At 36.3% G+C, this 14,178-nt stretch overlaps 1 protein-coding gene and 1 non-coding gene across 5 annotated transcripts; both read right to left on the bottom strand.

Annotated features, from left to right (window-relative positions):
• Positions 1-6,411: 6,411 nt before the first annotated feature.
• Positions 6,412-6,495, bottom strand: TRNAL-CAA (transfer RNA leucine (anticodon CAA)). The gene has a single exon. It is a non-coding gene; the product is annotated as a tRNA-Leu (tRNA).
• A 2,206-nt stretch (positions 6,496-8,701) lies between these two features.
• LOC107801377 (bZIP transcription factor 29-like) lies at positions 8,702-12,530 on the bottom strand. 4 transcript variants are annotated; one of them, XR_001651627.2, is made up of 6 exons: positions 12,316-12,528; positions 10,715-12,102; positions 10,486-10,618; positions 10,318-10,402; positions 8,979-9,290; positions 8,702-8,900 (listed from the first exon to the last, which is right to left on the bottom strand). XR_001651627.2 is itself a non-coding variant. In XM_016624699.2 (5 exons), the coding sequence occupies exons 2-5, from the start codon at positions 12,007-12,009 to the stop codon at positions 9,043-9,045; spliced, it is 1,761 nt and encodes a 586-aa protein (XP_016480185.2). In that variant the 5' UTR covers positions 12,010-12,102; positions 12,316-12,530; the 3' UTR covers positions 8,702-9,042. The 4 variants fall into 4 exon arrangements, 2 of the variants coding, with proteins under 2 accessions (XP_016480185.2, XP_016480187.2); XR_012703100.1 differs by having other exon boundaries at positions 10,715-12,115; positions 12,316-12,526; XM_016624699.2 differs by having other exon boundaries at positions 8,702-9,290; positions 12,316-12,530.
• Between the last annotated feature and the right edge of the window lie 1,648 nt (positions 12,531-14,178).

Here is a 14,178-nt window from a genome sequence, read left to right as displayed (position 1 = left end):
GTAAAATTTTCCGAAAAAGTTTTTATGTGAAAAATGGATTAAAATATGAATTAGAGCTTTAAAACTCAATTGAGTTAACTTTGGTCAATATTTTGAGCAAACGGACTCAAATCAGTGTTTTGACAGTTCCGGTAGGTCTGTATCGTGATTTGGGACTTGTACGTATGCCCGGAATCAAATTCCGAGGTCCCTAGCCCGAGATATAGAATTTTGATAAAAAGAAATTAAAGTTTAAGTTCAAATAGTGACCAGATGTCGAATTCTATGCAAACGACCCTGGAATAGAATTTTGATGATTCCAACAGCTCTGTATGATGATTTTGGACTTAGGAGCATGGTCGAAATTTTATTTGGAAGTCCGTAGTGAAATTAGGCTTGAAATGGCTAAAATAGGAATTTAAAGTTTGAAAGTTTGACCGGGGGGTTGACTTTTTGATATCGGGGTCGGAATCCAGTTCTAAAAATTTTCACAGCTCTGTTATATCATTTATGACTTGTGTGCAAAATTTAAGGTCAATCGGACTTGATTTGATAGGTTCCGGTATCGAATGTAGAAGTTGAAAATTCTTAGTTTTATTAAGCTTGAATTGGGGTATGATTCGTGGTTTTAGCGTTGTTTGATGTGATTTAGAGGTTCGACTAAGTTCGTATGATGTTTTAGGACTTGTTGGTATATTTGGTTGAGGTCCCGAGGGCCTCGGGTGAGTTTCGGATGGTTAACGGATCAAAAATTGGACTTAAATAGTTGCTGCAATTTTTCTCTTCTGCTGGAAACTCTGGGGTGTGATCGAGCCCAAGATTGAGCCCAAGATCGAGTCCCAAAATCGAGCTCCCAAAATCGAGCTCCCAAGATCGAGTTCCCATGATCGAACTCCCTGATCGAGCTCCCAAGATCGAGCCCCCATGATCGAACTCCCTGATCGAGCTCCTATGATCGAACTCCCTGATCGAGCTCCCAAGATCGAGCTCCCTGATCGGACTGGACAAATCTGTAAGTTATAAAAACAGAGGCATTCGACCCATTTTCCATTTCTGACAAACTTGAGCTTGAGCAGAGGCGACTTTTGATAGATTTTCAAGGAAAAATATTTGGGGTAAGTGATTCCAACTCGGATTTGGTCTATATACACAAATATATCATTGTTTTCACCATTTAATTAGTGTTTTGAGATTGAAATTTGAAAATTTTTAGAAATCTCATAGAAACGAATTTTTGAGATTTCGGTATCGATTCGGAGTCGGATTTGAGTGAAACTAGTATGGTTGGACTCGTAATTGAATGGGTTATCGGATTTCATAACTTTCACAGGATTTCGAGATGTGGGCCCCACAGACGAATGTTTAATTAATTTCGAAATTTTTATTGAAAAGATAGAATTTCTTATAGAATTGATTCTTATAAATTTTAGTGATTGTATCGAATTATTTATGGTTAGATTCGAGCCAATCAAAGTTGGATAATTGAGGAAAGAGCCTTCTAGTGGATTAAATTGGAGCAAATTGAGGTAAGTCTCTTGTCTAATCTTGTGAGGGAAAAATTTACCCCATAGGTAATTAAATAAAATAATTATTGCTAATTGCGGGGGCTACGTACGCACAAGATGACGAGAGTCCGTATGTAGCTACTATTAATGCTAAAGTTCGGGTAGTTTAGGACTCAAAGCATGAATTACTTGTATAAATTATATTCTTTATTAATTAAAATATTTGATGTATACATTGTGAATTGTTATGAAAGGTAGAAAAATATGAAATTTTCATATGCTTAATTTTTGTTTAGATTAATTAATTGTTGAAATAAATTGTTATCCTCTCGAATAAATTTTACAATAAATACTCTTATTCCGGAGGTACATAAGAAAATGTCCTCCTTTCTTGTGGATCGGGACGAACGCCTCGGCAGGATAGATGCATCTATGGATCGTGCCGCACGTCTCGGCAGTGTACACAATATTCTGGATCGAGCCGAACGACCTCGGCAGAAATCGTGCTTAATAATAATAATTATACGATACTTTGATAGTTTATTGTAGCTTGTGAAGCTAATTGATAAATTTGAAATTTTTTGAAATTTAAGGATTATTATCCCTGTTAGCTAAGGAATTATAGTTATTCCTATAAATGAGATTAATTGATAAACTGAAAACTTATTGAAATTGAAGGAATTTAGTTAATATACTGAGAATTGTTGCATTTGAAGGAATTTAATTATTTCTGCTGGTTAAATAAATTATTGTTATATTCTGTGAATCATGCTGAATTATATATTCTAGTTTTATTTCAATTATTATTATTTACCCGTAGTGAGTGTCAAAGTCGGTCATCTCGTCTCTACTACTTCGAGATTAGGCTTGATACTTACTGGGTACATGTTTTTACGTACTCATACTACACTTGTTGCACTTTTTGTGCAGGACCTAAGGCAAGTACTAGTGGGGGACCTACCGTCTTACACCCACGTTATCCAGGGGCATAGTGGTGAGCTACCTTTCTGAGTCATTCTGCAGCTACCAGTGTCTCTCCTTGTATTCTTTTTCATTCTGTCTATTTTTATTTCAGACAGTATTTGAGGTTTTGTATAATCTACTAGATGCTCATACACTTGTGATACCAGGTCTTAGCATACACATTGGTAGAATTTGGTATTTGATTATTTTTTTGGATTAAAAGTTTAATCAATATACGTTTAATTTATTAGTTGGCTTGCCTAGCTGTAGTGTTGGGTGTCATCACGACCTATAGGTGAAATTGGGTCGTGACACTTACCTTCCATGAGATTAAGATTTCTTCAATGTAGCTTATTCTCCTTTCCTTTTTCTATTTTTATTATTACTTTAGATACTTTTCTAGTTGACTTGTATGTCGCCTGGTTAGACTTGACAGAACTGTGACTGGCGGACTTGCGCATGAACGGGGCGTTAATGCGTAGTAAAGGTCCAGACTCTTTTGGCGCGATTCCGGGAGTGGTAAATTACTCACATCCTGAGGAAGGATAACGCAAAAGCAGATGCATTAACAAACTTAGGATCATCGACAGAAATAAAGGAATCGAAATTCGGGACGGTAGTACAACTGATGAGCTCAGTTCTGGATACGGATGGTTATTATGAGGTAAATTCGACTAGTCTGGCCTGGGACTGCAAAAATGAAATAATCAACTATCTCGAGCACGGGAAGTTGCCCGAAGACGCCAAAGCATCACAGGCGTTACGCGCCAAAGCCGCACGTTATAACTTCAAGAGAGGCCAATTGTATAGAAAATCCTTCCAAGGTCGTTGGCCCGATGCTTAGGAGTGTCATAAGCTAATTCTATCATGACAGAAGTCCATGAAGGGATATGCGGCAATCACTCGGGCACAGATTATTTACTGCTGAAGTTGGTACGGGCAGGATATTACTGGCCTCGCATGAAATAAGACGCCAAAAACTTCGTACGAAAATGTGATAAGTGCCAACGCTACGCACCACTAGTACATCAACCAACAGAACCCTTATATTTGGTTCTGTCCCCATGACCGTTCATGAAATTAGAGATGGACATCGTCGGACCGCTACCACCGGCTCCTGGAAAGGTAAGGTTTCTTTTAATTTTGACTGACTATTTTTCTAAATGGATGGAGGCAAGTCCTTATCAGAAGATTGGAGAACGCGAAGTGGTCGATTTTCTATGGAAAAATATAATTTGCAAGTTCGGAATACCAAAAGAGATAGCATGTGACAATGGGCCTCAATTTATCGGTGCAAAAGTTACAATATTCCTCGAAGATTTGAGGATAAAGAGGATCATATCTTCTCCTTATCATCCAAGCGCAAACGGTCAAGCGGAGTCAACAAACAAAGTGATTATTCAAAACCTCAAGAAAAGGTTGGAAGCAGCAAAAGGCAATTAGCCCGAAGAATTGCCCGAAGTTCTATGGGCCTACTGAACAAGGGCCAAATCGAGTATAGGAGAAACTCCTTTTTCCCTTGTGTACGATGTTGAAGCCCTAATCCCGATGGAAGTAGGTGAGCCCACTTTGAGATATTTTCGTGCAGATGAAGAATCGAACAACAAAGCGATGTTAATAAACTTAGAATTGCTCGAAGAACGTAGAGACTTGGCGCATCTAAGAATGGCAGCTCAAAAAGCAAAGAATGGAGCGATATTATAATCGAAGAGCCAACTTCCGTTATTTCAAAGTAGGAGACTTGATTCTGAGAAAAGTAACCCAAAATACCCGGGAGATCAACGCGAGGAAGCTAGGTCCAATGTGGGAAGGTCCCTACCGGATTTCAGCTTTCACTGGGAAAGATTCATACGAGTTGGAGAACCAGAATGAAGACAAGTTGCCTAGCAACTGGAAAGTGGCTCTTCGATTTTACTGAAAAAGTCATAAGATCTACAGAGATTGCTACAAATTTTTAAATACAACTGTTTGAAAATAGGTAAAACAGTGTGAATACAAAATAGGAAGGTGACTCTGAAGCCTGCGAACGCAGCAGCAGATTTACCTTGAGTCTCCACAGCAACAATCCGTACAGCTAGCTAATGATCAACTGACTTCTAAATACCCGGATCTATTGTAGATATATCAATTTGTATTAAATTTGTACGAAATTTATTTTTAAATTTGTATGTCGTTGTACCATCAAATTGTATAATATTAATTATAAGTACAATGCATCCATTTTAGTGCTGATTTAAATAGGTTTCGTTAATTTGTGATAGATTAGTGTATTGGGTAAGTTAACCAATCAAGTGAAGCAGAATACTTTACTTGCCCTGCACGATAGTTATTAACCTCGTAAAATCTTTGGACAAATTTTGATACATATCAACAACTTTATGTAAAAAGATAGTATTGATAACTTAAATACAAATTTTATACAACGATTCATACATTATACAACTATTTTTCAACTTTCATACAACATTCAAATAAAAAATATATATAACTATAACAGAATACAATTTACATACAATTATACTATAATTTTACTACAATTTCATAAGTATATTGTATGTCATGTGTTCTTCTTCGAGTTTCAATCTGAAATTCAGCCAAAATCAAGTCTAATCTTTACCAAACACCTTCAAAATTGAGATATAAACTCCAAACAATATTCCCAATTGTTTGCAACAACACCCAATCCAAATAAATAATAGTTTTTGAAAACCCAAATTTGAATTCAAAGCTTTTTAATAGCTGTCAATGGTGGAGAGTCAAACACCTGAATACAAAAAACTCTTTACTGCTCATCGTCGAGGGGGATTTTCATCCAACTCATTTCTTCCAACATTGGACAGTAGTACAATGCTTCAACATAGCCATTCAATGGAAAAACCAATCACCTTCAAAGAGTTCAATACCAAATTTAATTTGTGACTGGTTTAGGCATTTTGCAGCCAAAGTTTATCGTTCCGAGGCTCATAACCCACTTGATGTTCAAAGCCAATTTTGCCAATCACTCAAGTTATTCCAATAACTCAGCACGATCTAGGATTGTACTTCGGGCCTACACTTTTCCGATGACGGGAGCTGCTATTGCCACCATCAGATACTCAAACGTGGTTAACATCACTGTTCCCTTTAGTTATGCCTTTTTCAAGCAAAGAATCACCTAATTTAAGAATTAATAATGGATTGAGTGCCTTTTAAGGTGGAATGTATATAATTTGTAAGTAATCCTTGTTTAGAGCGGGTAATATACAAAATTAGGACAGTAGTACAATGCTTCAACATAGCCATTCAATGGAAAAGCCAATCACCTTCAAAGAGTTCAATACCAAATTTAATTTGTGACTAGTTTAGGCATTTTGTAGCCAAAGTTTATCGTTCCGAGGCTCATAACCCACTTGATATTCAAAGCCAATTTTGCCAATCACTCAAGCTATTCCAACAACTCAGCACGATCTAGGATTGTATACTTCGGGCCTACACTTTTCCAATGACGGGAGCTGCTATTGCCACCATCAGATACTCAAACGTGGTTAATACCACTGTTCCCTTTAGTTATGCCTTTTCCATGCAAAGAATCACCTAATTTAAGAATTAATAATGGATTGGGAGCCTTTTAAGGTGGAAGGTATATAATTTGTAAGTAATCCTTGTTTAGAGCGGGTAATATATAAAATTAGGACAATTTTAGTAAACAAGTTTCAAATATTGTATAGGAAGGAAAAAATATGTTCAAATTGATTAGTCCCAATCATAAAATGAAAACTTAGCAATTTTTGTAAAATAATGTTGAGTATAAAATTTATTAGACATAGTAGATAACGATTTCTTAAATTCCATTCTTTCTATTTGCCATTTTAATATGTTAATGGCATTTTGCAATCTACATTAATCAGTTGATGTTAAGTGAAAGGGGAAAAGAAGATGAAGCACTAAAGGAAGACGGACAAAATGCAAGGCATAAAATTTATTATGTCAGAAGTGGGATTTGAACCCACGCCCTCTTTCGAAGACCAGAACTTGAGTCTGGCGCCTTAGACCACTCGGCCATCCTGACATTTTGTTATTTATAAGGGATAAATTATTTTAGCATCATTTTCATTTGGAATGGTAATATATATTCAAACGTGATTACAAGAACATATGCGCCAACAAGATGCAAAACAGTACAGGATACTTTATTCTAGCTATTCTTTTCTCATTTCCTATCATATCGAATAACTTGCTAGATATTGATAGGTGTATTGTCTAGGAACAAAATCGGGACATGATCGGAAATAAAAATTTAAATTTACATACTGAACCCAAAAAAACACTACTATACATCTGACTTCTTTTACATGTTGTTATTGTTACTACTTGTTGCCATTGTTATGTTTCTATCTTTTCTTTAACTGAGAATCTATCGGAAACATCTTTTCCCTTCCAGCATAGGAGTAAGGCTGCGTACATCCTACCCTCCCTAAATCTCACTTGTAAAATTAACTGAGTTTGTTGTTGTTGTTGACTATTATGCGTTGACTTATTTTACAAATGAAAAGTGTCGCTCTTTGACTTAGCATTAGTCAGCTCTAATTTTTTAAGGGAATTGCTCTATTTTTATCTTTCTTTGTAGTTTGTTCGAGTTTTTGGTCAAAATTATCCCTTATCTTTAAGGGTAAGTTTAGCTTTGTCCTCCAAATATAACCTTGAGCACCAGTTGTCCTCTAAGTTTGGAAAAGTTGAGCGCCTTTAGTCCAAGTAACAGAAACACAATACTCGTTAGAAAACTAACAGCAACATGCGATCTGCACGTGATACTTTTCACCTCCAAATCAGTTTCATCGCGCTTTTCTTTCCAAAATTGTACGGCTGAAAATTACAATTTACACAGTTCCGTTGTATTCAAACAAGACCCAGATCGCGGGCAAGACCCAGATAGCATAATAGCTTCAACAGAACAATGCTTAAAATTCAAACTCAAAACAACATGATCGGATAACTATGGTGCTCGCACCCAGCTATACCCCTAATTGGGAAGGTCAATTAGGAGTATGTATAATGGGGGTCAACTCATTAAAAAAAATTTTATATCTGCGATTGCTACATTTAAGTATCACTATATAAATTTCCTAGATTTTGATTTTCTCTCATCTGCTTGCATTTTGAAAAGCATTACTATATTCACTTGAAGAAGAAAACACCAAATGTCAGAAAAATAATAGAAAAAATTTACCAATGCAACATAGAAAATGTCGATGCCGGAGGCAAGGGACCTTGTTCCGTTTAGCTCCGACGACATGGTTAGAAGCACTTCTTGAATTCGACATTTAGAGCAATGTCGTTCTTAACTATTCCTCCCCATCTTACACTCAACCAATAAACCACCACTCCACCCAGTGAAATCAACAACTTTCCAAGCTTAAAATGGAATATTCGGTCGTGAATTTGACTGTTGGAAATTAATATTTTCCGTGCAAAAATATTAGGAAAAAATATATTAAATGGCGAAAAAGGAAAATAAACTTGGTCCAAAAAATTATCAATCAATCAATTGACCGAAGCCGAAGCCGAGCCGAGCGATCGACGACGACGGCACGAGGCTTGCTCTTTTCTCAACTCTTTAAGAGCTAGAAGAAGTGCTTCCATATATGAGCACAATTTGTTACTTGGACTAAAAGCGCTCAACTTTTGCAAACTTAGAGGACAATTTGGGCTCAAGGTTATATTTGAAGGACAAAGTTAAACTTGCCCTTAAAGATAAGGGATAATTTTGGCCAAAAACTCTAGTTTGTTCGATGTATATTCTTAGGCTTAACCTTTAGCTCAAGTCCTTAGTTAGCATGGACGGCATTCGGCTGCTTTGACTTACATAGCTAAAATCGACTATCCGACCAATTATTTTTTATTTTCTTACCTAATGTTTTCTACATTTTATCTTCATTCTGAGCTATTAAATACAATATAACATTTCAAGTTATAATGTGACAAAAAGATAGAGAACATTTTAGTTGTTACTAAACATAGCACCTTCCAAAAGTAGGTCATGAGTCAAGAATCTAAAGTATACTAATTTCAGAATGAATGTAATCTCATTATGTGTATACATTTCAAACGTCGAACTTTCTCCAGATGAATTATACTTACTTCAATACTTGTACAAGAATTATGTTGACTGTAAACTGAAGATAATGTTCTCTCCAGTGATACATACACGCTGCTACAATTGTAACTCGAAGAAAAAGAGAAACAGAAGAATTACTAGTCAACATTGTAACTCGAAGGAACAAAAAGCAGGCCAATTTCATTTTCAATTCAATATCCTTGTTGAACAAAAAGCAGGCCAGTTCAATTTCATTTAACTTACGTAACAACAAAATGAGTTATCATGACCTTGAATTCAATATCCTTGTTGAACAAAAAACGAACTGTATACATCAAAAGATTCTCCGTGACTTAGTTACTCCAACGAACATGCATGTCCTATAGATAAATACGATGTCTTTAGCGTGTTTTCTAGTAATGCAGAACTAATGAATGAATGCAATTGAATGACAGTACCTCTTGCAACATCTATCAAGAAACTAATATAAATATTACGAAGACCAGAAATTCCCAAAAGCTGCTACTTCGATTCATTCTTTGAAGGTGTAGAGCTGTTAAGTTGCTGCTGTGCATGTTGTGGAGGCTGAGACGATTGTTGTTGTTGCTGCTGCTGCAAGTGATGCATGTTTAGCTGAGTTGACTGCTGTTGCTGCAACTGGAACATCTGAGGATTGAGAGAAAGCTGCTGAAACTTGGCAGCGTCTGCACTTATCTCAGCGGTTGCAAGCTTCAACCGTTGTACTTCAGCAGTTAATGCTTCATTTAGAGCTGTCATGCGAAAATGCTTTTAAGGTTTCATATTTGACTTCTAAAACACCAAAAAACCTCAACAGGCATTAAAATATACAAAGTATTCGCCTGTTTACTCGTAGCATTGACGGAAACAGAAGACAAAATTGAAGCTTAACATCACCAACCCCCCCCCCAACCAAAAAGAAAAAAAAAACAAAAATATATATATATGGAGAGAGAGAGAGAGAGAAAGGATGTGGCAGAAAATGGAAAATAAACTGAAGCAGACACTGGATGCTACACCTACATTAGCAAGTAGCAACTGCTCCTACCCACCGTAACAAGACCGTTGGTTACCAGAGATTCCTCTAGTTTAAATTTCTAAGATGAGTTTTTTTATAAGTCTATTGGCATAGGATTCGGAGATTGTGTTTTAGCACCTATTGAATTTATTATGATAAATACACAAATTCTAAGATACAATTTATAAGACCATCACATAGTCACATGGCAAATATTATGCGCAAAGTTCACATTTAAGGATCATCTCATTCTTAAAATTCCCGAGTGAGGCAATTCATTTCTACAAAAAGATATATTAGTAACAAATTATATGCAACTTGGGGATTTTTTTGGATAATCGATAATTCTAGAGGCGGTGGGGCACGATTCGAAGTTTGGTGGATAATGGGCTTGCCTCTCTCCCATTCTTCCTTTAAAACTATGACTTTTGGATATGGCAGGGTTTGAATCCATGACGTGTGCCTAACCCACACATCACAGGCTGCGTTCTTACCACTAGACCAAGGCCTTGGGGACGCGACACTGGGATTTTGGTCAACTAGGGAATAGTAAATATAAACTAAAAAGAACTCCCTGGCAGTCCGTAACATAATTAAATATGTCATATACTGTTAATGCAGTCTAAACTTGCAACACATATGCATAAGTAATGCAAGATGCAAAGCAAAAAACAGATAAAGTTAACACATGGGTACTGAACAAGTGAAACACGATCTGAGAAAATACAAGAAGTCCTGGATCACAGAAGAAAGGTGTATACCATCACGGAGTTGAGCTTGCTGCTCCATGGCTTGCAAACGAAACTTCAGCTCGTGGTTTTGGCTCGTTAGCCCAGCAGAATCTCTCTGAATGCAAGTACAGGATATGTTTAAATAATGCAATAGGATACGTAGAAGCATTAACAGGACAATATTGAAAAGGCTATCACCTGCAACAGTGTCAGTTGAGCAGACAATGTGGTGGCTTCAGTCTGCAGTGTTTGCACCTTGTGTTCTAACTCCGCAATGTATCTCATCTTTCGCTCTTTTGAACGAGCAGCAGATTGACGGTTGGCTAAAATCCTACAATAATAAACAACAAAAAATAGGGCAGGTCAGCTGCATAACGAAGAGGAAAGAAAAGGCAAATACATTGCATCACTTTATAGGGGAAACAACCTTTTGGCCCGCTTTGGATCTGCTAAGGCTATCTCTGCAAGTTTCTCATTTGCCATAATTTTCTTCAATTCAGCTCCACTAAATTCACCATTTCCAAATTCCATACTGAAGCTGTTTGAATTTGCATCAAGCGAACTGGTCGGTGAGAGTTGGCCTGGGCGCGGTCCAGGAGACGGAGGCAACTTTGGTGAATCATCAACGAAGTTTAACTTCCCCATAAAACTATCCATCGAAACACTCCTGTAGTGCCTTGTGGTCGGAGCGATATCTCCCACAGCACTCCTTTTGATCCCTTCCTTCTTCTCAACAGAAGAAGATATCCCTAACCTCTGCATACTGCTGCCACTGTCATTCACACTGCTTGTAGCTTCATTATCACTGCTATCACCACCATTCGTCTTTGTACCACTCGCTCTACTATCTAAATCTTCACGGTTCTCATTGCCCAGCTTGTCATCAGTCCCGGAAGAGTTTAATGCATCAATGTTGTCCAAGTTCATATACGCGGAAAACAGGTCATCCACAACTTCTCCTTCAGATTTCCTCTCACCCATCCCTTCAGCATTGCTATCATTTCCTTTATCCCACATAGCTTCCCGTTTAACCAACTGAATTGGTTTTTCCCTTGAAGGAACTGACCTTTCAAGAGAACCAGGGCTCCTTAACGGAACAAGAGGTGGTGAGGACTGCATCATTGCAGAAAAGCCAAACGGGATATCACTATTTGACCGTCTATGAGCCTTACGAGGAGGAAGACTCTCTCCCGCCCTCGACGAATTACACCTCGTGAAAGGCGAGGGGGGCAATAAAGAATGTGAATTGCCATCCTGATCACCCATTGACACATCAGCTGATATAGGGTCAGACATGGACGTCGACGAGGATTCCCTATACGGTGAAGGGCTCAAGGGTGGCAAAGAATCCAATGAGAAAAACGACGGTTGTGATAAAGATCGCGAATGCGATGGCCCTGGACTAGTAAAATTCTGCATTCCCATTTGCTGATTCACAGGCCTTGTCACAGGGATCTGAGAGTAAGGTGAAATAGGGGGCATTTGTGGGTGAGAAGGCGGTATGCCTACTCTTTTAGTAGTACTATTTTCAACACTAAAGTTGGGTGAAAATTGCCTCATTTGACAACGAAATTGGGAAGTACTAGTCAATTGGGGTATGTCTAATTGGTTCATTGATAATAAAGATTGGTGTTGTTTAGGGAGTGAAGAAGATGATGTACCAAATGATGATTGAAGTCTTTGCACCATATCACTATTTCCTTCCTCATTGTCACCACCCATTTGATTTTTTTCTCCAAATTTCAACTCTAATAGTCAACTACTACTAAAAAGCCTTCAACTTTACCAAATCCTAGCTTTACAATTTTGTTACACCTGAATTTCAAAGCTAAAAAATTCTCAATACAAGCTCATCAATGGCATAAAACCACAAAACAAGAACCAAAATATGGACCAATCTTTAAGCAAAAACACACACACACACACACACACAAAAATAGATAAATAATTAGAAACAAAGAAATGGGTGTGCATCTAAAAATCAAGAAAATGAATTGGGTGTGAAAAAAATTGAGTCTTGAACAGTACCTAAGTGTGAATCCACCATTTTAGACGGATAGAACAAAGCCCAAGTTAAAGTTGAAGAGGCTCCTCTATTTCTCTATGTTTTCTCCTTTTTTTCTATATTTGTTTGGTTATCTTTTCTTGTTTCTCTCTCTTTCTCTCTCTACACACTGTATCAACGACGATGACTTCTTACAACTACTATTATTACACGGATTTCATGACAAGACTTACTATACTTTCTACTTCAGACGCGTGAATTTAATATGAATTTCAGTTTCATTTGAATTTGGGGCGCATTTGCATTTCATTCCGACTGCATTTATCGAATCTTTTTTTTTTTCGCCCTCTATCACCGCAGATTATGTAGCAATGAATCTCTTCCCTATCTTCTTTTATTTATTTATTTTCCTTTTTGGGTCTAAAAGAAAGGATTTTTTGCCTTTTTTTGTGTATAGACCAATGAAGTATTTATTACAATCTCTTTTCAAGAGCGTGTGGAGTACGCTCCTTGTCCGATATTCAAAGTATTTCTTTGTTTGGAGATTGATTTGCAATTGCTTATTGAAAGTGTGGCTTAAACTCAAATGATCATTTTCTTTGTCCTTTAGCTGAAAATAAAACAAAATCAAGGAGAAAAATTATATTGAAATTTTACTCCTTTTTAGAGATTTTATTAGATTGACAATATATAGATACTGAAAAGATAAACTATTTACATTTTAAAGAATTTCCATACTATTTACATGTCCCAATTTTGATTATTATTTTTTCATGTATTAAACACAATTTTGAAGTGTTATATTTTTTTTCCGATTATCTTATATACCGTTTTTCAGCAATATCTTGTTAGGTTAAGAAAATGAATCGCAGATTTAACTCATACCTAAAAGCTTATTATTGATGATATAAGAATTATTTAAGATTATATAAGAAAATACCAATTCACTATCTAATCATATATAAGACGGTGTAAAAGTGCAAACACGCCTAGCAGTGGATATTTGAAGCGTTAATATGTAATATTAGGTCCAAGTTTTTGATATTGTGTAAAGAAAAATAACAAGGGGGGTCAATATTAGATAAACCGAGAATTGTTGTGAGAGTAAAATTAAGTTGAGTAATTCAATGTCAAAAGTTAGTTGACATTGTGCGCAATATCGTCAAAAAGACAACGATGCATACCATAAATTAATGTGTGACGATGAAACCTCTCATTGTTTTCTTCAAATGAATAGTGATAAAAACTAACTCTCAAACCGACATGTAAGTATACGTGATCATACAAGTAATAAAGTAATAAATTGAGTGTCGAACTCATAAAGACTTGTGTTAACTATCCACTAGTCTCACCTGAATTATTATTAAGTCGAGTCAATCAGAGTTCAAAAATATAATTATACTAAATAATAATTCTAACAAGAAACTAATTAATCAAACAGTAAAATAATTGTTGTGTATAGGAATATTCCAGAGTTAGCGATTCACCCATTCTTATTGATGTGTCCATGCAAAACGAAATAAACAACAAAGGAGTGATCATACCTAAATTATTGGCACGCATTATCGTGACGGCATTTAGTTGACTTTGACCATTGATATTGGGGGACTGATGGGCCCACTTGTGTGGGATACACACGTGTTTAAATCTTAGATCTATTGAATAATATAGAAATTTATCCATTTTTTATATAAAAAGGTTGAGATGGGCCACATAGTTTCGGCAAGATTTGACTTTTCCTTTCCTTTAATCTGGAATTCTAAAGCCATTTTTAGAATTCCGTCTAAACTAAAAATAACTTACCTAGCGGTTGAACATAATTTTAGTTAAAGCTTAAACAAAAAAATTAAAATTATATTAAATATAATTTTTTTGAAAGTTGAATT

Source organism: Nicotiana tabacum, chromosome 19 (assembly GCF_000715075.1).
Source record: "Nicotiana tabacum cultivar K326 chromosome 19, ASM71507v2, whole genome shotgun sequence".
Lineage (NCBI taxonomy): Eukaryota > Viridiplantae > Streptophyta > Magnoliopsida > Solanales > Solanaceae > Nicotiana > Nicotiana tabacum.
This window is presented reverse-complemented; position numbering and strand designations above follow the sequence as displayed.

Coding starts and splice junctions, on each gene's coding strand:
- LOC107801377 (XM_016624699.2), bottom strand. CDS start 12,009: ATGGGTGGTGACAATGAGGAAGGAAATAGTGATATGGTGCAAAGACTT. Junction 10,619..10,714: donor GATCCAAAGCGGGCCAAAAG/GTTGTTTCCCCT, acceptor TTATTATTGTAG/GATTTTAGCCAACCGTCAAT. Junction 9,291..10,317: donor GCAAGCTCAACTCCGTGATG/GTATACACCTTT, acceptor TTCGCATGACAG/CTCTAAATGAAGCATTAACT.